The sequence below is a fragment of the Varanus komodoensis genome, unplaced genomic scaffold (assembly GCF_004798865.1).
Source record: "Varanus komodoensis strain SLA01 unplaced genomic scaffold, ASM479886v1 scaffold13_3, whole genome shotgun sequence".
NCBI classification, from domain to species: domain Eukaryota; kingdom Metazoa; phylum Chordata; class Lepidosauria; order Squamata; family Varanidae; genus Varanus; species Varanus komodoensis.
Window position 1 is genome coordinate 10,963,174 of NW_025335409.1, and position 26,160 is coordinate 10,989,333.

At 42.8% G+C, this 26,160-nt stretch overlaps 1 protein-coding gene across 1 annotated transcript in view; it reads left to right on the forward strand.

Annotated features, from left to right (window-relative positions):
- SEMA3C (semaphorin 3C) overlaps nt 1-20,678 on the forward strand; it is a 171,383-nt gene extending 150,705 nt beyond the window's left edge. The window contains exons 14-18 of the mRNA XM_044423394.1: nt 3,727-3,768; nt 5,634-5,791; nt 8,475-8,542; nt 10,940-11,070; nt 14,290-20,678. Coding sequence (XP_044279329.1) covers nt 3,727-3,768; nt 5,634-5,791; nt 8,475-8,542; nt 10,940-11,070; nt 14,290-14,703 — 813 coding nt within the window. The 3' untranslated portion in view covers nt 14,704-20,678. The remainder of the gene's footprint in view (nt 1-3,726; nt 3,769-5,633; nt 5,792-8,474; nt 8,543-10,939; nt 11,071-14,289) is intronic.
- Nucleotides 20,679-26,160: the final 5,482 nt, after the last annotated feature.

Below are 26,160 nucleotides of genomic sequence, written 5' to 3' on the forward strand. Positions count from 1 at the left end.
TGCAGAAACAGGGTGGAACAGATATGTGCAAGAAAAAGATGTAAACCTTAGAGAAAGTGAAGCAGGGTTTGCCCTAAAAAAATGATGGTCTCATTCAATCTGCCACATCGAAGGGCCACAAAACTCTATGACTTTTAATGAAACATTTTTTTAAATTCTTTTGAGTGTCATCAGTCTTGCTCCATTTGTGATGTTGCATCCCACCTAGCACCCTATTCTTACTCAGATGCCAGGGTGGCTGGGTGTGAATGAGCACATGCTGGACATGGAATGGCATGGAGAAAGCAGTGCTGTGGCTAAGAGGCACATAGCTCGTCGACTTGCCTGTGTTTTTGAATGTCACAACAATGATTGCTTTGACGATGCACCAGGGGCTAAGTTTTCACTTCCATAAAGCCACTGATCCAGGCAATTCACTGGCATAAGCACCATGACATCAGGGTAACTTTAGAATTTGCGCTCACGTGAATTCCCAGCTCTGAGGTTGCACTTCTTGTGCTTGAAGGAGTAGATTGTTTTGTGAAGCAGAATGATATCTCACGGGTATTGATTCTGAGTCTCACCTTGAGAAGACGACAGCTTGATGACAGCTTCCAGGGACCAGGTTTTTGTTTGTAGTGCCCATCTGTTGAGCAGCTTTGGAGCCTCCTCACAGAAAGCCGTTAACTTCCATAAGCATATAAAAAGACTATCTAATCTCACATCCCATTTCCCACAGTAGCCAACCGAATGTGTACGAATGTGTACGGGGGCTACTGGAAATGGGATGTAAGACTTGAGGCTCCTTTTGCTTCTCAGCAACTGGTACAGAGAGGCAGTATATCAGCATTTTGACTTGCACGCACTGATAACCTTATCCTATATGAATTTATCTAATCCCCTTTTAACATCATCGAAGTCAGTTGCTATCATCCTATCTTGTGGCAGCAAAATCTACTTTATTATTACATGCAATGTTCTGATGGATATTCCTTTGTCTCTCTCGAATTTCCAACCCGTTTCCAGTGTTATGAGAAAGAGAGAAAAAGTCTTTCAGTTAACTTTCTTTGCATCTTGTAAAATGTTTTAAAAATCTATTACACCTCTATTGCACAGCCCTATTTCACACACCATAATCTACGCTAGGCATTTTTACCAGCACTGTAGTGCCTGACTCAGTGGGTCACAGGATCGTCACCCCAAACTGCCCCCCTTGTGCTATTCAGACATTATATCCCAAACCTCTTCAGACCAGTTCTATCATAACTTTTTTATATGCTGAGTTTTTTCCCAAGGAACATATTCCAGTGTGGGCTAAACTTTCTGTACTCCTGCTCCTTTATATTGTATTTTACCCTATTATGTTTTATGGTTTGTTATTGTCATTTTTATCTGTATTTTCTATTTTTAGCTGTATTATTGTTTATGATTGAGCTGTGAGCCACCCAGAGAGCGTTCTGGCTAGGGGGCAGCATACGAATGCAATAAATAAATAAATACTGTTCTGGGCCAGCAGCAGTGGCTTCAGTGGCAAATGTCCTGTCAGGGTTTCAGCAAAATAGCAGCAACTCAGGGCTTTTACAATTGCTTCCTGCCTCCCCACAACCTCTAATGTACCTGGAGAGTAAATGAAATTCTGCCCACCTGCCCTCCCTCTTCTTCCTTCAGGAAAAATAAAGTCTGGAATGATTCCATTTGCCCTCAAGGAACTGAAGTTGAAAATGAGCCAAATGCATGTCTACTTATTACATTACCTTCAGTGGCCTTACTCTGAAATAAATCACATTGATTTTGATGGTACTTCATCTCACGCAGGATAGCACAGGAGAAGGGCTGCATTTGCTTTTGGGAATTGCTTTTCAGTGGAAAGGAATGGGAACACAGATCCTGTTGGCTTCGCCCTATAAGAAGTGAAGGAAGCAACCATGTTCTCCATATCTCTCCTCTCTCTCTTGTCTTTTTCCACAATTTTTTGTGAAGAATAGGATGAGCTGTCATTTTTTCTAAAAAATAAAAAAACTGAATTAGCTCCACTACTTTACTCCTTCATACCTCTGCATAGATAGGAAAAAAATAACACTGTTTTTAAAGAGCCATTTCCCTTACGTACATCACCTTTCAAACTCTTCCCATTGTTCCCACAATTAAACTTGTGTGTGACATAAGTTCATGTTTTTAACACAGTGGAAACTCTACTCTATCCATTACTGTGTGTCCTAACAGCAGTAAATGCATTTTGCATAATTACCACAACAGAGCTCCCCATCATCGCTTTGCCTTTTTTCTAAACTGAGAAGCCTCAAACTTTATAGCTTTTCCTTATCGTGAAGGCAGGATGCACCCTTTGCTACTTTTGCTATGTGGTGATATCCTCGCAACAGAACATTTCACAACAAAATAAGTGTGATCCAGTCTAGAAGTAGGCTTATGTAAACCTTCTGGGATCTACCCATCTGTAGGATTACTAGAAAGAAATTCTCTGTCCGTCATTGATACAGCAAGGAACACATTCAGCGAATGTTCTAACAGTTAAAGTACCATGAATCTTTGTTAACTGATCCTGATAATGCCCTTTGGCTGGAGAACGTGAAAAGTAGACTTGGAGGATCGGCGTCTGATCTCTATCATCTAGCATTCTCTGCAGATTCGCCTAGTCCTACTGGGAATCCTAGGCAGCCTAGATGTTAGTCAATGTTCTACCTTCAACATACCTTCAACATCACCACCATCACCACCATATCCTGTCTTTTTTTGTTCTTCTTTAAAGGAACCCAGGGCAGCTCATGGTCCTCCTGTTCTCAATTTTATCCCCACAGCAACCTCACGAGATACACTGGTGTGAGAATCACCCAGTGAGTCCTAGTCCAACTCTTTAACTGCTACACCACCATTTCTCACACTTCATTTCTTCTTCTAGCCAGATAGATTTCAGCTCGATCCGCCATGACTTCATTTTTCCATGTGATTATTCCAGTTGCTCCATGTACTGGAGAACAATAATTCATACTCATTTCCATTAACCCAGGGTGTGTGTATGAGCATGTGTTTTAAAAGAGAGTGCAGATTGTTACTCTGATTTAGCATGATGCGCCTATACAGTTCAGCGTGCCCTTTCATTCTTCCCTATATCCAGCTGAAGACCAAGGAAGGAAAGAGAGCACCACATTGACTAACTTTATATGCCTGTTGAATGCAGCAAATGCAAACAAAATGTCAAGCGGGCCCTACACTTCATTTTTAATGCTGACATGTTTCATTGATAATGTAAAGCCGTGCCGCAGAACTGTGTCCTCTGGGGTATCGAATGCAGGAAACACTAGATATTCCTCTCATTCTGCTTATGTGCTAATTAAATATTAGCTGTGACATACAATGCTGCATGCTATAATCTCCAAAACATAAATATGAGGATTTGCTGCAAACAGAAAGTGATGGTTTGAAGGCATAAATTGACTACCTTCAGCCCTTGGGTGTCTCTTTAAGGGCTATTCATCTAGAATTGTCTAAAATTCTCAAGTGTTTGTTCTGAGGAGCTTAAGGTTGTCAAATTAGGTTCATGGTGCAGAATTTTATCCATGTCAAACATTTTCAGAGAGAATGATGAAGGGCATACTTTGAAGCTGTGAAAGGGAAAAATGTATTTCTAGAAGAATGGACAGTCATTTTATGAACTGGAAAATGTTGTGATTATGGTTAACCAAAATAGAAGGTTGGGATTTGGAGCTAACATTTATTTTTGTCTTACAGAATAATGCTCCTATAACTACAATGGCCATTTCGTCTAAAAAGGTAAAGGGAAGAAACATATTTGTTAGATGCATGATGCTATACATGTTTAAACAGAAAACAAGTCCTATAATTCCCTCAGTCATCATGCACCCTAAAATGTTATAATCTGGGTTAAATATTGATTTGATTGCAATCCGAACAAATATCTAACTTGGGGTGGATCCAGACTAAGGTAATTTCTAACTAGCCATAGTCAAGTCAGTGACTGATTTATTTCAGTGGCCTTTAAGGTCATCAGCTCTCAGTGAAAACCATTTACAATGACTTCATTGCTATCCTATTCCCAAAGTATATTTGTCTCTCAACCTACCTGAGCTGGCTTAGGATGAAAGAGTGACTGATGTGCTCTGTGGCTAGGCAGAGCTTTGAAAGAGGTCAGCTGTGCCCAAACACATCCATCCCTTTGCTATGGACCACTGTGGCATCCTTTGGATTCAAAGGGTCAGCACACGTACACATGAGTAGAGCCCAGCCAAAGATGGGCAGTTTTATATCCTCTTGATTTCTGTGTGTGAGGTGCAAAACCCAGCTTAACTTTCTGCAGCTGCAATTGATGGGAACTAAAAGTTCTTAAATCTGGCTGGATTATCTTTACAGGGCATATGGTCATATTTGAAACAGACAAGTGTGTGCAATCCACTGCACATGTCCACACTGAATGTACACTTTCCATACATAATGCAAAGTGGCTGGCCCTTTTTCCTTTATACATAGAGGGGTGTAGGCCTCTTGTGACTAATGCTGTTGGAGAGTAGTGCTATTGGCCCACATTTTCAAGTTGTCACAAATCTGCATTGAACACATGGATTGAAATGCAGTTATGCTCTGGACTATGCATTTCTCTAAATGTTGCAACACAATTCATAGCTCAAAAGGGAGCTAAAATGGCATATTTGGGGTGAGAGGGGAGATGTGTGTGTTTACTGGAAAATGCCTACAGAATGTATATTTTTTGGTGGAAATGCATACAATTCAAATGTAAATGCTTGTGCAGAAAATGCATGCAAACTGGTATGGACAGAAAATAGACTAGTCAGCCAGTGCCTACTTTGTCACATTAATCATGGAAAAAGGTAGTGTAGAAGCCAGTGACTCCATTCAACACTATGCCTCACATTCAGATTTCTAGTTGGGGAAAGAGAAATTAAAATACAGAGAGAAAAGCAATTTATCAGATCTCCATGCTGAATTTAGCCCAGCTCCTGAGAGAAGGCAACGGTGAACCTCAGTGTTTAAAATGTGCTAGCATTCTTCCCAAGGGTTTTCTATTTGGGAGTTATCCTATTATAGGCTGTAAGGGTCTGGGATGTGGGAGGCAGGACACCAAGCTGATACACCAGGGCCCAGACAGCAGAAGTCGAGGCAGTACAAGCTCAGGGTCCAAGAACAAGTCCAGAGCTGGCATCACAAACAATCCAAGGCCAGAGCTGAATGAAGGATGCAGAGCAAGGCAAGGCGCAGTCTGGCCAAGGTGAGGCGAGGTGAGGCGACTAGCAATAGCTCACTGGAGACCAGCATTGCTGAGGCAGCTTCTGGAGGGAAGAGCTAGTTCATAAGGGCTCCCGCATGGTGCTCATCAAGGCCCTGACAGCTGCAGCAGAGTCTGGGACTAATTCTGCAACCATTATTCTGGTGCAAGACCAGCAGATGGAGCCCTGGAGTGGCTCAGATCCTGACATTGGCATACAGACCTGGGAGGTGCCCCTGCCTGTTTTGGCATGCTACCTACTGGCAGCTCCTCTCTTGGTTCCACTGTTAATTCTGAGAGAATACGGAAGCTTACTCCTCTCTTGGCTGCATCCTAGCTCAAGTCCTGCCCTTGCTCTCATCACCTGAAATAGATCTCTCCCTTCCCCTTTAAACAGCAACAGCTCTACGTCAGCTCAGAGGAAGGTGTCACCCAAGTTTCCCTGCACCGCTGCCATATCTATGGGACAGCCTGTGCGGACTGCTGTCTTGCCAGAGACCCCTACTGTGCGTGGGATGGCAATTCCTGTTCCAGGTTCTACCCCACGGGAAAAAGGTGAATAAATATTACGTAGTCTGATGGGATGTGCAAGAAGCAGTGGAAGCCAAAAGGTAACCTCATATCCAGTTGCTGGGTATGTGATGTCTTGCACTGATAACTCTGTAAAAGCTGGGATAGCCATTTTTGTTGGAGAAGTCTGGCCATTACAAGCATTCACTTATGAATAACACAACTTTGATACTCAGAGTGTTGCAATATAAATTTTGGAGTTTATTTAATCTACCAAGAGTCTGATTTTTCTTGTTGGACCAATGCCAGCTAAACCAAAACTCTTCATTACCTGATAATTAACAACATAATTGCTGGCAGCAATGTTTCTTCTTTCTTCTTCCATGGAAGTTGTTATAACTGTTGGCACAAAATTTTATTTGGCACAAAATGGATGGGAGCTTCTAGAGATTTAGAACATCCATTTTCTATGCAATTCTCCATTTATAAGAGCTAACTAAAGAACATGATTTATACCAAAGGGGAACTGTTTAGATGGCTTTGCATTCTTCCTAATTCTGCTTAGTTTAGGGTTTCCTGGATGGTTGTGCTGGAATAAAAAGTTATCATCACAGCCTAAAACAGCCTTCCCCAGCCTAGTCCTCCACTAGATGTTTGGGAATGTAATTCCCTGCTTTCCTGACTATTAGGTGTCAGGCTGGGGATGATAGGAGTTTAAATCCAAAACATCTGGAAAGTAACAGGATGGATAAAACTGGTCTAAAGGATGCTCTGTAACTACCAGCTATATGTTAACAGATCCTACCAACCTGCTTTCCTCCAGTTGGATTACAACTCTCAGCTCCAGTGGCTGGCTGGGGAAGGCTGGAAATTGTAGTCCAACCCACAAGGGTGGGAAGGGTGATAGATAGGGCAAAGCGAGATTATACATGTATTTTTTGGTGCAGACAGTATGAACATAGTCATCTCAGGATGAAAAAGTTCCGTACTGATTATCTTTGAAATCACCCAGCATCTCAGGTTCATTCTGCCCATCCTGACTGCCTGGAATCAGCTCCCAAGAATCTTTCCTTTTTCTGATTATTTGACCTCTTCCAACCGGAAATTCCAACCTAGACCTTTCTGCAGTAGGCATGCAAAATGTGCTGCTCACAAACATAGTGCCTGGGCATGTGCTGACCATGTACCATGGCCTTCTGGGTACTTCACACTCACATTCATGTTTGTGGTCACAAGCAGCAAAGCCCCAACAAGACAATTGGACTTCACAAGCCTCTGGCAGGCAATCATACCTTGTTGGTGGACTGTATCATATGGTGTACAAAATATGTGCGCTTATTACTAAGCCAAGACTATTTCTTTATTACTGCCTAGTCTAAAATGAACAAAAATTAGGATATGTGCCATAAGTCCTCAACTCACCAAACTACAATTGACAAGGGGGGACTACATTGTTCAAGAGTGAATTCTTTTATGTGCCCGTATTTCAAAGTGTCTGTGAAGCCAAATTAATATGGACCTGCACTGACTATTCTGCAATGTTTTAGGAAACTAACACACAGTTTTACTACAGTTTTCTGCATTTCTATATTCACCATAAATCCCATGATTCTAAGGTATTCTGGACTAAGGCAGCACTTACTGCTTGGCAATTTCAAGTTTCAGAATGACTTTGCAATGGCTAGTATGGTAACTGAATACATCTGAACCTTTCAAAATGTCTGAGAATTGATATTAAGATATCCATCATGCTGGCAAAAGAATGAGTCCTGTTCTTCAGATAACATTTTTTAATCCTGTTCATTTTTATAGTGGGGGAAAAATAAATGCATATGAAATGAAGTCTTTTTTTATATGTTCAGGAAACAAGTGGCTCCTTTTATCTATAAAAACAGATTATGATTGAGAAAACCATCCCTCACAGGAGCCAAGTCTCCAAGTCTAGACAGAAGTAGTAACTCTTTTCTACAGACCACTTTGCTTTCATTGCCCTTTGGATGCCTGCTAATTTTTGTTCCCAAATCAGGGCCTGGAGGTATCGGAACATGTTTTCAAAATACACCCACGACACAGCTTCCGTAACCAAATGTTTCTACTTCTCAGTTATTTACCAGACAGATAGCCTCCTTTCGTATGGCTATTTCCAATACAATCTGTCTGAAAGACCCAAACAAGCAAATTCCTAGAAACATCTCACCTTTGGGACCTATGATCTGTCCTGAGCAGATCAAAGCATCCATTTTGGATTTTCATGTTCAAGGTCAAGGTGTAGCAGGGCAAAAGTGTTCTTCTGATTCTAAGATAAGGGTGGAAGCACAATCTAGTGCCCAAATCTAGTTTCAACTGTTTGGCTTGTTTATTTCTCTTGAATACTGTATTTTTGTACCAGCAAAGTCGTTTTAAGGCAGTTTATGAGGTGAAATCATAAAGCACTTAAAACAGCAACAATTATGGAATGAAAATGGGCAGCTGGAACACCAAGATCTTAAATGGGAATTTAAAAACTGTCAAGAAGGGAGTCTCGCATGGTTCCTGTGGTAGGTCTTTCACAGGTTGGGGCCACCACAGAGAAGGACTCAGCCTCCTAATAAAAAGCTTTGACCTTGGTCTCCATGGCTGATTCAGGGGTGTGGACTTGTTCCTCTAGATGCAGGACTGTCCTCTGGTAATAATACTCTGGCTATTGTTAAGTAATCTTTGCAAATTCATCTTTCCTTCAATTTCATAGGAGGAGTCGTAGACAAGACGTGAGGCATGGCAATCCTATGACTCAGTGCCGAGGATTTAACCTGAAAGGTATTTTGAACTGAAAGACAGCCAGGCTATTAAAACGTGTGGTTGGTCTCCTAAGTGATTCATACCATCCCTGTGGTTTACTGGTCAAAAGAGAGCACCCGTGCATTTTTAACATTCCTCCCTTCCTTTTTGTGTGCTGTGTTTGTCTGGGGGGCACTCAAGCTGCAGCTGAAAGGAAAACCTAAAAACCTGAGCAGCCTGAGTGCTAGAGAAGCTGTGTCTACACAGGTGGCTTGGAAGAGCCGGGCAGCATCCCCGGCTGAGCTTATGCCACCGCCAGCCACTTTGCTGCTCTTGTCTGCTTGCCTTGAGTGTGAATGCACCGAATGCAGAGGTCACCAGAATCATTTGTCATGCTGCTTCGAAGATCCCCGCCGCTCTTGATCTGTGCAGCTGAACAACGGTCACTGTAGTGGAAGATCGGCTCACAAGCTTGTCATGCTCGTGCCCTTAGAACTGGGTCTGACTTTAGAGCATTCTTCCACATCCTGATGCCTTCCAGGTGCTTTCAGCTTCCAACATCCATCAGTCACCCTTGTATAGTGAGGGATCCTTGAAGTTTTTGTCCAAAACCCCTGCCAGTAGCAGATTGGTGAAAGTTGCTCTAGAAGATGCCAAATTCAGGCATTTTCAGGGGTTCTGCTCACAGCACTGTTCCCAGTTCGCATACACAGTCTCTTGCAGATAAAGTTTCCCTCCATGTGTGAATCTTTCCAAAATCCTGGCGTGAACACTGTTCAGAATCAATGTATTTAAGGAAAAGCACACCCCAAAAATGAAAATAGCCATTCACTACTATTTTTTTTAAAGGCTGGGGTTTCTTCTCCCACTGTCTTTTTGTTTAATTGGAGTAGCATTTGCTTTTGAGTCCAGTATCATAAGGCCATAGCATTTTGACTTTAATGAAAAGAGTTTCTAAAAATAGAACACCAGACATGACACATTTCCCACATTCTATTCATAGAGACAATTAAGATAGCTGAATTACTGTTGGCTTCCAAAATATTTCATTATGGGGGAAAAATACATTTATTTTCCACAGTGCTGCCAAATGCTTGGTTATAAATATGTTCAGGACAAAATGCTCTCCAATCCCCTCCCCAAGCCCCTTACTCCAACCCCTTTTTGTACCTCTCCCCAGCCACTGTGTGTGTTTGCCCTTTTGCTAACATCCAAACATGATGTGATCAGAACATTTGCAGCCAATCAGGGATGGCATCATGTGTGGCACTGGCCATTGAACCAATTAGATTTGGCCAAGCCAAAGCACTTCCCCTCACACAACCATCCCCCTGTGGGCCCAGCCTGAGTGTTGCAGCCCTTTTCTGAAGGCCGCTAGACTGGGACTTCCTCACTTGCTGTTCAGTGGCAGATTTTCCTCAAAAGCATTTGTGCCTGCATTTCCCCCCTTTCAAAGGCACCCATGAAAATCACCAAAAAGGTTGTTTTTGGTTGCTGCTGCTGCTGCTGCTTCTGCAAAAAGCCCTCCCACTTTTAGGTCAACCTTTAAAAAAATCATTCAGAATGTGATGACTTGGTGATCCCAAAATATGGAAAAAGGACACAAATAGTAGGGTGTTTTGCCGCATATAAGATCACTTTGACTTCCATAAAATGTCAGGTTTATTATGATCCATTAACAGCCTTATGGTTAATATTCCTGCAAAACAAGGTTACAGACTTAATACCACAGTAAGCAAGTGATGCTGCTTCAAAGCACCCATTGTGAACAAAGCTGATGCTGCACTAGTACAAATCTTGGGACATTTGATCGTTTCTGACCATGATTACAGAATGTCAGAAATGTGCCATGAGCTCATTCCACCTCCTTTCCCTGTAGTTTACTTTAGCATGAGAACCATGTTAGATTGACCATGGTCAAAGCAAACCAAACTGCCATTTGCCATAGATTTTCAACTCATCATTGTAGGTAATCCTGGTTTGGCTTAACCGTGGTTACATCAAAGTGGATTAAGGCCAAGGAGATTCAAATTCAAGCTTATTGGATGATAGTGGGGTAGACACTAACCCTGACTGACCTCTCAAGCTGGCTGAGAGGTTAAAATAGTAAGAAGAACCTTGTACACCATCCCAGTAAGCCTCATGGCTAGGTGGGGAACTGAAATTAAAATGCAATCAATGAATGTTAATTAATATTACAAATAAGTGCTTAGAACAAATCAAAGAAGAGGGAAGAAAGAGTGGATTTTTCTAATAGAGAAGAAGAAAGAGCATGCAAGGCGTAGGCTAAAGCTGTAGTTCCCTCAAATATTCCCTGCTTCTTTATCCCACATTGTTTATCTTCAGTATGATCATCCTGATAGTATCCTCAGAATGTGCTCCCAAGTGAGGAGGAGGGGAAGCACTATTCTTTATCTGGCCTTTTTCAAATTCTAGGTTACCGAAATGCAGCAGAGGTGATTCAGTATGGAGTCAAGAATAACACCACTTTCCTTGAGTGCACACCTAAATCTCCCCAGGCCTCTGTTAAATGGCTCTTACAGAAAGATAAAGACAGAAGGAAAGAGGTGAGTCATCTCAGTCCAGAGCCCTAAGTTATCAGTGGAGGGAAGATGTGTTTGAATTGGGTTATGTCTCAAAACTGCATGACTGTGTATAGGGATGAGTGAACAGGTGGTGCTCACCATCTTCAAACTCCAATTGGAAGTCTTGAGTTTGAGAACAGGACAAGTGTGCATTTTGAACAATGAAAATAAACCTTTTAACATTTGAAATCACACACTTTTTCTCCCCTAAAGTGTGAAAATGTATACTTAAAAACACACACACACACACACACATTTTTCAATTCCAAACACACACAACTCCATTTTTAAAGTGTGCATTTTAACTCAATTGCAAGTTTGGGGAAATGCAAACTATTCCCTGTAAAAATACACATTGTGCATACCGAAAAAGTGTTCACATTCATGTTTGCATTCAGAGAGATCAAGGCAAAGTCAAGTGAAAAAGAGCACAGAACAAAGTTCTTATCATCCCTCACAGAACAGCATGAGTAAATACTTTGCATTGCATTGCACTGTAATTTGCAGTAATTAGGCAGCAATTACTGTTACTATTATTACTATGACTACTACCACCAATATTACTACTACTACAGTTTTACACTGCCAATAGCCAAAGCTCTCTGGGCAGTTTACAACAATAATCATAGAATCATACACTCAAGTCACCCATCCCAATTCTGACCAGGCCTGACCCTGCTTAGCTTCCAAGATTAAGCAGGATATTGATGAGTCCTATGTACAAATTGAATGAGACCTATATACAAATTGAGTGTGTGAAATCTTGCTGGCACCACAACAGGGGTGGGCAACACACACTTCTGGGTCCCCACTAGCTTCGCTGAAATTGCACTGCAACAATATTGCAAAAAGGAATAACTTGCAGCAAAGCAGGGACAGTCCCACCATGGTACAGAATTATGGTGATGAACCTTTCCTCTTTCTTTCACATGGAGGAGATTTTCTTTGGTGCCACTGCCTTGCTGCTGAATTTCAGCAAGGGGACTGGGAAAGCAACTCCAGGTGGGATTTGTGGGAGATGTGGCTCCAGACCTCCACAACTTGTTCACTCCTGCTGTGCAACACAATTTGTGAGTGGGCTATCAGCTCACATGCTCTGTGTGCTCCCTTTCCTTTGGACAAACACGAGAGTGTTGCCCAAATGTACACACGCAGAGCTGCATGGTGCAATGAACGAGCAATTAAGCCTCACTACTATTTGTATGGAAGGTATATTCTATTTAATGAGTACAAACATGTGCTTTGTGTTACTTAATATAGAAATTGCTTTGGGATTAGCCAGTCATCCTCAGAGTGGCAAGACTTTCCAACATTTCCTAGGACAGCTCTGTTCATATATAGCACTTTTATATAAGGTACTTTCCATGGAAGTGTTTTAAACATCTTGTTGTTCATTAAATTTATTAGATTTTTTTTCTTAAAAAAAAAAAGTCTCAAGCCTTCTTACAAGAGATGTTACAACATGCAAAAGGTTAAAATGTTTTAAAATAGCTAACACAAATTATAGTGACAAGATCTAGTAAAACAAATGAATTAAGAAACTGAGAGGAGGGGGAAAGTCTTAAACTTGTACCAAAAAGACTATAGTGTTGGAGCCAGGTGGATGTCACTGGAAAGAACATTTCACAATTGTGGGAATGGGGACCATCACCAAGAAGGCCCCGTCCATTGTTCAAATCTCCTTCAGAAGAGGGCCTTGGATGTTGTTTGTAGTGCTTGACCCTACTGCAGTCAAACCACTGAGGATTCGGCTATATCATGTCCTCTGTACTCTGCATGAAGAGTGCCAACAGCAAAATCTCTTGTGCTTCAAACATGCTGAAAAGGGAACAGCAGACATAACATTCAGGAGGGCAATAGAGGAGATATGTCTAAGGAACAGGGAGAAAAGGTGATAAGAGAAGCTTTCATAGCAAGGAATTAACATGAACTAAAAATATATAGAGCCACAAGAATTTTCCTAAGTGTGGTATAACCGCATTCTTCATTCCTGTCCTCTCCATAGCTCTCAAGTTTCAGTTCTCTGTAATGGTCTGTAATAGCCCAGCCTTCCTTAAGTGAAACAAAAAGGAAGATTATTTACAAATAACTTCCTCAGGTGTTCTGTTGTCCACTGAAACATATTCTAGCACTTTATTTATTTATTTATTTATTTATTAAAACATTTTTATGCCGCCCCATTCGCCGAAGCCTCGGGGCGGCTTACAACAATTAAAATTAAAATAATTATAATCTTAAATTAAAATATAAACATTAGAATAAAATACTTGAAGATTAAGAGCCACTGCTGGCTTTAGAAAGTCAAATTAAAAACTGACTTAAATCTGATCGCATTCAGTCCACCTCCTACTTTAAGGTGTACATGCAAGATAATTTGGTTAATTTTCTCTCTGCCCATTACAAAAGTGGCAAGTAAAATGAGTAAGTAGGTGAAAAAAGCAAGCAAGGAAGAAAGATGCAGAAGTAACCAGTGCTCATTACACTGAACAACTGAAAGCCTGAGTCATCTTTTTAAGATTCCTTTTCCAATGAAAAAGCAGCAAGTAGGTGAGTGGCTAGTAGAATAGGCAAACAACTGAGTCAATGCAAAACAAGCAGGCAAGAAGGACTTGGGGAGGGCATCAGTCCTCCTTATCCCAGAAAAGTTGAACCAAGACAGATTAGGAGAGCCCAGGTGGGAGGGATTTGGCCTCTTGCCCTAAGGTGCAGAAGCCTGGCTTCCACCCAGAGCACAATGTCATAAAGGTTTTCTGGGAAATGCAGCTTGCTATTTTAAGTGAAGCCTCGGCCCTTTCACTAGGGGTGTGCTAGTGGGGTAGTGTGGATTGTGAGTTCGACCCCTGTGCCTTCTTGGCTGAGGGAGCGATGCGACCTGTGTTCCTATCCTCCCGCAATCTTGCCAGTTTCTACTGCCAGGCACAGAACGCACGATCCACAAATACAATGCGTCCCAGATCACAGTGTTTGATGTAGGAAGTAACGCCAACATTACTGACAGATAATACTTTAACATTTTCTGCAAAGCTGCTAAAGTCTTTAGTATGTTCTCAGACAGCTGTTTTTGGAGGGTAGAATGAAAAGACCTGGCTTAGAATGTATTTCTTGTTGAAAACCAAATTTGTAATTAATGTTTGGTGGGTTTGCCATGTTCCTTGTTCGAACCCGTGCTGTCAGAACATATGTTGTCTGTGTTGCTTCTAGGTCAAGCTTAATGAAAGAATCATAGCCACTGAACAAGGGCTCTTAATTCGCTCCGTTCAGGAGACAGACCGGGGACTTTACCACTGCATTGCGACAGAGAACAGCTTCAAGCAAACCATAGCAAAGGTTAACTTCAAGGTGTTAGATTCTGACACAGTAGCCCTGATGACGGAAAAGTGGTCCCCCTGGACCTGGGCCAGCTCACTCCAGGCATTACAGTTTCATCCAAAGGACTTGGCTGGGTCTTTCAGCCATTCAGAACTGCAGATGATTAATCAGTACTGCAAAGACACAAGGCAGCTTGGGCAGCAGCAGGCTGAAGATTCCCAGAAGATGAGAGGAGATTATGGCAAGTTAAAGGCCCTCATGAACCGGAAAAGTAGGAACCGAAGAAATCAGTTGCCTGGATCGTAAAGTTTTGTCTTGGGCATCAAACTTTTTTCTCCCTGTTTTTTTTTCTTTTGGAGGCATCTTCCTTCAAGCATTTTTGTTTGTTTGTTTTGGTTTTCCTGCAGAAAGCATAGAACAACTTAAATAAAGCAAGCCTGGTAAAAGAAAGAAAAGATGCAACCTATCAAGGCTTAAGAGGAAAAAGAAAACACCAAATCCAAAGAGATTTCATTTGTGAAGTGCCCGATAAGATCAAACTGACCCTTATACTTTCAACTATGAGAATTCAATCATTTGTCTTAACCCAGATTCCTCTGTAGTGTTTCAACATCCATTTACTTTTCTGGAGAAGGGAAACGGGAGTGGATGGACACACTTTCCAGTGTAGAATTATGCAAGGTGGGAAGGAAAAGGAAGTCTGAAGTAGGAGGAAATGTACACTGGGGTGGTAGATTCTACAGACATCTCTTCTATCCATTTCAAGGTATACGGTTCTCTCTGCTGACGGTACATTGCAATGAGAAAATAAGAGCTGACATTTAAATGTCATTTCCTATATTAGTATTAATGGCCCAGGACTGGTTGAAATGTAACACAGACATAGTGATTATGGTTGCAATCCTACACTCACTTCTGTAAATCTACTTAGCTGTCAGTGGGATTAGTTGCATCCAATGATCTCTTCTAACCAGGTTTGACATGGTAAGATCTTTGTGTGTGGAAAAAGAAAACTAGCAGAGCATCATTGGGCCAAAGATGCAACCTGCTAAACAGCAGCAGGTGTTCTTGCACCTTTCAGGGTAACCATTTCTGCATGGCAATCTGCCCTAGGACACTCACAAAGGAGAGTCCAGGAGGAAAAAAAGGGCAGAGGCTTGCCCAAGTTTAGCACTTTTTAGTGCCAGTGACTTCCTTTGGGTGGGATTGAAGCTCTTCCACTGAAATCACTGTGACTAAGTGCCTAAATTTGGCTGTTTGGCACTGTCCATTTGTGCAGAGCAAGACACAGAAGCAAACTCCACCCAAAAGCCCCTCTGAGGGTAAAACAGAAGCTAAAAGTAGCCTTAGAAAGAAACATTTGCTTGAATGTAGCCCAACTAAGGAGAGTGAATCTCATTTACTGTTAGCTTTCTGACCATATGAGGTGGGATGTTCAAATGCTGTCTATATTGAAAGCAACCCTAAAACACGTATCGGAATACTACTTCCCCAAAGAGCCTAGATCCCACCATGATAGGTACAGCTGCTTCCTGCAATGCATACAGATGATGACAATGTGGGTTCATTGCATTGCCTGTTAGTTTTATATCAATTGTATACCAATGCAAACTTTGTAACCTGTGCGTGCAGCATGCAGAGGGCTGGGGGTGGTGCATCAGCACCAATATCCCCTTCCTTGACAGACTTCGCCCTTAGTGGAGCGGCACGAGAAATAGCTATTCCAAAGAAGCTCCCGTGTCAGTTACTGTGTGCAGGGACTAAACTATGTATTATCTTAAAGGTCTTGCCATCCATTTGAATCAACTACCCTTCAAGGTCACTCTGTGACTCCTTTTGCACAGGCATTTCCGTTGTGGGTGACTGCACTCGGGGCCGGGTCTAGCATTATAAGCTGACCTGCAAATGATGTTAAGTCGTGGTGCACCTTGTTGAAATGTGGCTGCTTGTAGTGGTTGGACCCATCCTGAGTGGTTTGCAAAGCGAGAAACGCATGGCGCTAACTTTCACCTCTGTGTTCCTCCCACTTGCCCAAGATGCACTCTGTAAGCATCTGACTTCCCTGAAGAATTGCACCTTTAGGGAAACTTTGAGAGCAGGTGCATTCGAACCTGTCCACATTGCCTATGCAGGTACGGGACATCTGTGGGGAAACTTCACTCATGATTTGCCAGATCTCATCTTTATCTCATAAAGGTTGTGGTCTCCATAAGAGCAATGTGGCAGCATAAAATGCCACCTTTTGGCTACCATCCGAAACCCTTCAGGTAACTTCATGTTGTGCTCTCGTTTCTCAGCCTTCCACAGTTCATAAGGAAATGAATAATCTAGCCCAGGTCCATGGACAACCTCCTGGCCCTGCTCTTCGGAGACTACTAGCATCCTGGCCTCAGATGTGACAAGGACATCTTCTTTGTGGTAAAGCACAGGGCCGAGCCACACCATAGAAATGCTGCTGGAAACACAAGCCCTGTGACTGGTTGCTCTCCATTCTCTGCAACGTTTAAGAAAGCTCAGCCCTTGGCAGGTCAGCATCATATTGTGCCGTCATTAAGGCAACGATGCATGGTGGGCTAGTAAAATTCACAACCTGATGACATGCCAGAGTAAGCCTTCCTAAGCATTGTGAGGGAAAGGGAGAAAACGTATCAGCCAGATGCTGTTTTTTGTGGCATTCTCATTGTGCACCGTGTGTCGCTGGGCCCGCATTATGGAGCTCATATTTTTCCTTCATGGAGCTACTCGCCTTATCAAAAAGCACGTGCTGTATGGGCTTCAGTGTCACACAAATAATTTTTATCCACTACGAGTGTGCAACTGAAAAAAAAAATAATAAGACTTCTATATGGGAGGGAAGGAGGAACATGTGGCCCTGGTAATAAAAGCAAAGTGATATCTCAACTGTCACAATCAAAAGGCGCTCCCAGTGAAAATGCTAGTGAACAACTACTAATACCATCTAAGTTAAAAGTAAACACAAAATATTGTTCTGGGCTTCACAGAAAAAAACTACCTCCTGTAGTCTGAATGTTGTGGTTTTCCATTGTGCATTTTCTGTACAGGACAGTTGATAGAACATTAATATTGTTTATAATGGCTGTAATTGCTTCCAGATGAAGGACAGCACGGGCACCATTTAGTCTTTTTACAGCTGGGTGTGGTTAAATCTGAATAGGCAACCATTCGGCCCATGGAATGATCACTCATTCTTTATTAAAAACAGAATATTGGCAATATGCGCAGATCCGTTAACTAACTTAGTAGTGCCTCAAGTTCCAGAGTAATATTTTAAAGGCTGCTTCATGTATCATTGCAATGGCATGACTGTTTAAGGAATTCAACTTAAACGAACTTTTTTCCCCTTTCTGCTGCATGACAGAATTTCTTCCTCTAGCAAACACCCAGATTTTTCTTACGAGTTTTCTTACTAAACAGATTACGAGTTGATTTGTAGCCACTCCAACTTTCCATGCTGTGGTAGATCTTCAGCATACGTGAGATTCAGCAAGTGTGATCACTATACATAGGTTCATGTGAAATGGTTTACACTAGAGGATAGTGATGTGTCCAAGGCTTTGCTCATCCTTCATATTTATGGCAGCTTGTGTAGCGTGGAACCTCCAGGTCAGGGAGCCAAATTTAGGTCCAGCTGGCAAAGAAGGCAAGTGTGGCTTCCTTGTTTCCCACCACATTTAGAGCACCATGTCCAATGCTAGGACCACCTGCTTAGCCCGCAACAAACTGTGTGCCTCTCCTGTTTTTTGGCGGGGGGGGGGGGGTTGCATGAGTTTATTCTGGAAGAGCACTCCTTAGGGCTTTATGTGTAGTGTGGGGCATGGCATGAGCTCGCCTGTGATTCAGGCGCAGGGTATATGCATGTATGTACAAGTTCTGCACTTCACCTAATTCAAGAGCACATGTATATACTGCTTTGTCATTTAGGACTGCCAGCCCCACAGGATTTTGAGAGAAGACCCCTGCAGCTGGAAGGTGGGGGGGACCTGCTGGAGCTCACTTTCAAAGGGACTCCACTGAACCAATCAAATACAATTTTCCCATATTCCCATGGTTGCTCCTTCCAAGGCAGTGGGTGACTTTTTCATTTAGGAGTTCTGGAATGGAGTTCTCTTTTCTACAACTTGGCATGTTCATACCCACCCACCATCCCACTGGGCTCTTGGAAAGCCATCCATTTTGACACCTGGCTAACACAAGAGGAGCGATTCTTGATGCAACCAAAAAGTCTACCTAGTCTAGCATTGTGTTTCCCACAGTGGGCCAGCTCTGACATAACCACAAGCAGTCATGGTGAGGACAATAGCCCCTCCTTGCTCTTGGTCCTCCAGCCAGTGGAGATGGGCTTATGATCCTGGAGCTATCCTGATGTGCAGTTACTGACAGCCTTATCCTCCCTGAATTTCTCTAATCCTCTTAAAGCCATCTGCATTGGTGGTCATCACCACATTGTGTGGAGCTCTGAAGGCCACATTTTAACTATGCACTGCTAGAAAAAAACATTCTGTTCCATCTGTCCTTGGATGTCCCATGGTTCAACTTCACTGGATGAGCTCAGGTTCTGAGCTCACCTAACACTACCCACTTTTCTTACACCATGCATAAATCAATGCAACTGTGATGTCTTCACCCCCATTCTTCCCCTGAACATCATTACTTTGCCTTGAACAGTTCTTCTTCCAGCTCTTCAACCATTCAGGTCACCCTTTTCTGCTCTACAGTAGCCATTTTGAGATATGACAAAGTGCACACAATATTCCAGATGTGGCTGCATTATATATTTATATAACGTCATTATAATATAGGGCAGTTTTTTTTGAATCCCATTGTTAAGGATTCCTAAAAAGACTGTTACTCTTCCCATACCCTCTGCACACTCATCCAAAACATTTATGGAGTTGTTTCTCTGTAGTGACTCCAGTACCTCTTTTCTGGATGGTCACCACCATTTCAGAACCTATTGACCTCTATGTGAATATAAAGACTGCCTGCATCACTTCACTTTTGCTCACATTGAACAGCACGTTCCGCTTTAATGTCTATTTCCCCAACCACCACCACCTGGAGGAATCCTTTTGGAGCTCTTCTCCATCGCTTTGTGCTTTACCACCCTAAATATTTTGATACTATCAGCAAACGAGACTTCCTCGCTGCTCACCATTCAGCCCAGATCATCCATGAGCACTGTTGCCAAGAAGGATCCTTGACCCTGTGTGATCATCATTGCCACGAACCTCCTCTTACGTCTCTTCCTCCACATGGTCCAGCTAGAAAGAAACCCAGACTAGTTTTTCAATCTAGCTTGAGAGGTTCAGGGCAGAAACCTACCAAAATTACATGAAATAGAATCCTGCTGAAACCCACTGAACTGAACTGGAGTTCTCATTAACTTGATTGTCATTGTTTTAATGTGGGTTTAGTTGCAACTAGCTTTGTGAGGATTGGGCCTTGGGAAAGGGCCAATCATTGAGCAGAGTGGCTGGCTTGAGTGAGTGGGAGCAAGTTGTTGGAGAACAAAGCCATGACCCCTGTTGTGTCCTCCATTACTAGCCACAGTCAGGTGCAGGGGAGATTAAACTCCCAGTCCAGTTGGCTTCTGTCTGTGGAATGAGACAAGGGAGGCAAAAGCAGAGTAAATTCTCTTGGGCCAACCTTACCTGTTCTGTGTCATCCCCAAATCCCACAGGTTTGCTTCTCAACACAGTTGCTGAAAATGTCATGAACAAAGCTAACTTAAAGTGTACAGGGTAGTTTTCCATTAGTGTTTTGCTAGCATTTTTAGCTGTTCAGAGTCAATTTCCATGTAGGTGCCATGAACATTTAAGTTTATAATATTGGTTCGTTTGTTTGTTGCTATTTAATATCTTCCTGTTTTGAGGATACTGAATAATGTATATAATTGTATTCTTTTTAAAAAATAAAATCCTGCCTGCTAGTTATAACTTTGCCAAATGTAAAGAGCAACTCAATGATAAACTTTTTCATCCTGTGTATTAAATATGTCTTGTGACTGCTTTTGTTGCTGTTTGTAAAGTTGGATGAAATCTTGATTCAGCCATGTGTTCTTTGTGATCATTGGTACTGTAGATCTTTTAAAAAGCACCCTGTTTCCCACCAACTATGGTATATGTATAGTTTAGCATGATGAAACCCATGAAGGTGAATACGCATTAGATTTTGAATTAAACATAAAAGAATAACACAGTGCTATTTAATTGGATAGCCCAAATGTTATTTGCCTGCGAAATAAAGGGTGTTGAAGCTGTTGCGTGATTTGTGTTGCTTTTTGCTTTGTCAATCACTTCTATGTTAGACCTCGTGGCATTTTCTACTAGAAACACCAACATGTGTGCAGCACAAAAAAGTAGTGGAAGAGGCACCTGCACAAAAGCTGAGAGTTCAGCACCAAGATAGAAGTAGAAGATGTTCCAGCCCTGGAGCAGCCTTTGAAGCACTTTTGGAGTCCCAGCTCTGAGATCATAGAATCTCAGAACTGGGACTCAGAAGATCTCTTTGGCTTCCTGGATGCCATCAAGAGACGGTAAGATTGGGCCATTTATGTATTTAAATTTAATTCCTTCAGGAAAACAGATGATCTGGGCAAAGGATGAAGCTTCGAAGATTCCCTTGTGCCTGGCAGTTGTAGGTGGGAATAGCCCACTTAAAGATTGTATTATTCAGGTTGTACCAGAAAAATGGAAAATGGGTTATTGAGGTTCAACAGGTACTGTAGTGCAGTGAGATTTCCCAGTGTCCAAAAGCCAACAAAGCTCCTGGAGAGCCTGCCAAGTCCTCATGGCCTTAGCTAAACAGCTTCATTCCCAGGAAGGTGGAGGGATCCTGGATTCATCCTGATAGGCTCTGCAAAAGTGGGAGAGAGGAACCAGAAAATGGATGGCAAGATTTGCCTTTTGTTCTTGACCTGGGATTCGGGGTTGAGGCATTGCTTGCCCAGGCAGCTTTGGAGGCCCACCAAGAATCCCCTGGATTATTCAGAGAACCAGCACACCATAAAGAAGGGGAATGAAGGCTTTCCTTGGCTTTTTATTAGTGATCTGAATCCATATTTCATCACTGTATACAATAAACAGTGTTATCTTTGGCTCAGGTGGTTTTGTGTCTTCCTAAGTATCCTCAGATCTAAAGTAGCCATAATCAGAACAGTGGTGGGTGCATCAGCAAAATCCAGGCTAACTGTTCTCAAGATACCATCTCGAAATTCATTCTAATATAAGTTGGTATCAGACTGTAAGCGCTGTTTTTCTTCCCCTTTGCCCATGAAATGCTGTGAACATTTTACAAAATACGCAAGTTCTGCACACATTGAAATATACACATTCTTCTTTCATTGATTAAAGTGTGTTTGTGAGATTGTTCAGCAGTCTGCGTTTTCAAATGCATGCATGCTGTTAAATTTACACTGTGAATCATATTGCAAGCTCAGAAATGCAGGGACTTCAGACTGAAAATGGTAAACTCTGATCAAAGGTGAAGGGAAGCAAATTTCTTAGCCCCTTATTCCTCTGCATCATTGGTCCTTCCCTTGGTTCCTTTATTGCAAGAAATAGGGGAAATCAATGCTGAATGGGTCATTCCTACCTGTGCAGGTTAAACCTTCCTTCACCAACTTGCTGACCTCTGGATGATTTCAGCTCCCATCAATCCCAGCCAGTGGTCAGGAATGCTGGAAGTTGTAGGCCAAGACATCTGCAGGGCTCCAAACTGGGAAAGGGTGTTTTAGGGGATGTAAAGCTTAAGGCAAATCAGCCTCTCCCATGGTCTATACTTTGGGAATCCATATCTCAGTTGTACAGACAGCCTTAGACATTAGGTCTAGCACTGGATCAGAGTTCAAGAATTGGAAACACTAAAGGAGGGATCTCTTCTTTCTTCCACTTGCACCTACTGTTCACTTCTGGATGTGTCTCTAGGTTGCCTCACCTGTGCTGGCTGCTACTTTAGCACGTTTCGACCTGATGTATCTTTCCAACATGATGCCGCAGTAACTCCTTGGAATGACTCAGTATTCAGAAGCAGCAGCACTCATTAGCACAGTTTAGGAAACATTGCCTCTTACTAACATCTGGCCTTGAAGGATAATCCTGGCTGTGTTTACACAAAACTACAAGCGATGCTGCATAGATATCATCACTTGTGTTTTTTCACCTTTATCTACCCAACAGACAGTCCTCCCACTGTTGACACATACAGATCCCATCAACCACTGTGAATAAAATTCAATCCCAAGTACATCATATCCTGCCTATCCTTATTGGTCCACATCTTATTGGTCCCCTTATTGGTTCACACACAGACGCTAAATGGCTAGAGTGACTTCTGCAATTGCCACTCTTTCTAGAGGACTCTGTGGTAGTTGGGCACCAGGATCTTGGGTTTAGACATCATGGCAACATACAGAGAAACATACCATTATTCCTTATTGTGGTTTCTAAAAACCAAACTTACCATGGTGAAATACATGACTGGTCAATGAAGGTAAAACACCATCATGGCTTACTGTGTTGTCTGAACCCGGTTATTGCCTTGGCTATCCCGACTGTTAACTGCTGACTTGATCCCTTAGTTTCAAGCAGAACATCTTGGCAATAGCTCATTAAATAATGAGCACTAAACACCGGCTGTTCAAGAAAAAGAAATCACAATTCTCCTTCCAGATGGCAACCCAGAATGTTCTTTAGAGAACAGAAATTCCTGCAAGTTTAAATAAATTTCCATTCAACTTATAACTGAAAGGTTAACTATAACATGTTGAGTAGGGATTGAAGAAGCTGTAACATGCCACAGCCCTAAAACACACACACAAATCCTGAACTGAGTGCTTGAGCACGTTGGGGTTCCTCCTTTGCAGCTTCAAAAGCCACAGACCTTTTCCTTGCAATGCCTTCTTTCTTGGCCAAAAAGCACAAATCTCCCAGACTGAATATCTGGGCATGTCCAGAGTGGTTTGTTGAACCCAGTCTAGTAATCCCCTCCAGGAACTCTGCTGATGGGCAGGCCTCCTTTCTGCTCACCGATCCTGCAACTGGACGGTCCTCTTCTGCTGGTGCTGCATCATGGGCTCAAGAGCAGAGGCTACCTGGCCTGTCTCAGAAACTCCCCTGCTCTGAGCCCCCTCCAGTCAGCTGCACGTCTTGGCTATTCTCAGAGGAAGCCCGCCCCCCTGGGGACCCTGGCCTTGGCACAAGTGTCTCTGTTTCTCCCATTGCAGGGCCCCAGCATGGCCCACTTTCCCAGGCTCCCCGCAGCCCTGCTTCACATTCTGATTCCGATTCTTCTGAAGTCCAGCCAGCAATCCTTGAGAACAGGCCCCAAAGTGGCCATCTTTCTCACTCCCAACAGAGTGGGTACCATTTCATAACCCTTAATGGCAAAGAGTGTGCTCAAGTGAAGGTAAGAGAAACTACAGATTTACTGAGATGCTTACTTTATTTTAGCAAAATGACAGACTCAGGCCAGGAAGCCAACCACATTCTCCTTGCCCTGGCAAGAAATCTCCAACTTGGGCTGTCTTAATGTTTTCCCCCATTGCAAGGTGGAGAGGCTGAGACATCTCCTGGATTCTGCAGATTCTGCTTCACCCTTCTGTTCCATATTGTCTGGAACGCACCTGGTCCTGCTTCTGTGTTTAGGGCATCAAGGACATCAAAAGGCAAGGAAAGAAGTGAACACATTGAAGTCCTTCAAAGATGAAGTTCCCTCTATGATTTTGGAAGACTTTCTTGAAGCCATGGAGGGGACTCCACCATTTCCAATGGTTGAGAAGAAAACCTGTGGGATATGGGGCAGCCACACCACAGGTGTTGATTCAGATTCAGAAGATGAGGGTTGTCTCAGTGAGATCTGGTAGCCTGCATCAGCTCAAGGTCCTATGATGCAAGAGAAGCTGGAGGAGGAAATGCTTTGCCACACCGAACTGTTCCTGGGAATGACTTGGACCCACAGTCAGAGGGAAGAGTCCCTGGGGATGCTGATCTCTCAGATGTAGACCATCTCCTCCTTTCTAAGCTGGATGCCATGTCAAAACACCAGCAGAGGCGAGAGGTCCAACAGGATAAACTGAGAGGAGGCATGTTCACCTGCAGAGAGTTGAGGCACAAACATGTTCATAAGGAGAATTTTGGATGGTAACCACTAGATTAGGTTCAACAAGCTACTTTGCACATGCTCAGAGATCCATTCTGGCAGGTTTGCATTCAGAAGCAATAAAGAGTGTTTTGCAAGGAAAAGACCTGTGGCTGGCATTTGTTCAAAGGAGGAACCTTGGCTTGCAACATCACCTTTCTTCATCTTGGAAGGAATCCAAGGAGGTTTACAAAATAGCCTGGGAGCTTGTACCAAAGAAAACTTGGGCGACCTCCTCTGGACTTCCCTCAAGCTCCCTTACTTCCTGGGAGGCTTGTTTCTGCAGTGGAGGAGAAAAACCTTCAGCTTTCCTTTTGCAGTGAAGCACCTCCCCTCTGGATTATCTCCCAGACTCTCTTGGTATTTGTCCAGTGAGGGCTGATCCCCAGTACTGGGGTGGATAATGGAACAGTCTAATTGTTCGGGCACCTGGTGACTTGGGAATCAATTGTGTTGCTGACAGGTGAAGCTTGGCCTTACAGCCGGCATCAGGGGTCTTGGCCTTCTATTTAAGCAGAGACCGGCAGCTGGTTACAAAAGGGAAGCTTCTGGCTCTTGGATCTGGGCAAGATGGAATCAGTATGGGCCTACTGAGGCAGCCACTCCAGGCTAACTGTAGCAAAGTGCAATCTGGCGTGTTAAGTATCTAATGCATGATTAAAAGTGAGAAAGAAAGACTGGTTGTATTTCAATGGGCACGCTCCACTCAAGAATTAATCACAAAGAGGTCAACCAAGTTAACTGCTTTTCAATGACTTCTTGTGTCACAGTGACCGCTACTGGAGGCAATGTAGATAGAAAGCAGGATTTCACAAGCTCTCCAAACTGAAACTGCTTTCACTGTATTTGGAACAAATGCCAGACTTCTGTATGAACCAGAAGATGCCTTCGGCTTTGCATTAAAGAAAATGCTGGTCTAAAGTGGAAACCCACAGAGACTTCCATCAACTTTCTACTTCGCTAAACACACAAGAACTCTACAAATAGGCCAACTGGAAGAAATCCAAAGATGCTGGAGCTTCAGCAAACATTTACCTTAAGAAGACACTGGCTTGTAGAACTGGAGGAAACGGTGTGCGTTTGTTGTGCTGATTTAATCTCCGCCTCACACCTTTGCTGGACAGTCTTCTCAGCACCTCAGGATTAGTTCTCATTATCCAAGTTTTCCCCTGTGCATGGCCCAAATTTTGGACTTCCTCAGACTTCAGAGTTGTCTCCCTCTTGGAAGAGGAAGAGTTCCAAAAAAGAAATCACTTTTGAAGCAGAAGTCCTCTCTATTGCATCCTGTCTCTTCAAAATCAGTCCCTTGGGACCAAACTGTATGTGAGGCTCATTCAGAGATTGCCTTGCAAGATTGGCTTCGTCCATTCCGAAGGCATTGGGAACAGGAGCGGGGGAATGAGAAGGTTCAAACCTTTTCCCCTTACATTTTTTTTCAGCTAAAAATATCCCATCCATCCATTTTCTCCTGCAAACCAAAAAACAGATGGGGGAAGGGAGGAACTCTATTTGGTCTCCCCAGAAAGAGAAAGAGATAAGAAGCCCACCAGGTTCTCATTTTAGCTTCAGGTTCTGCAACTGCTTCGGGAATAGGCTGCCATATGA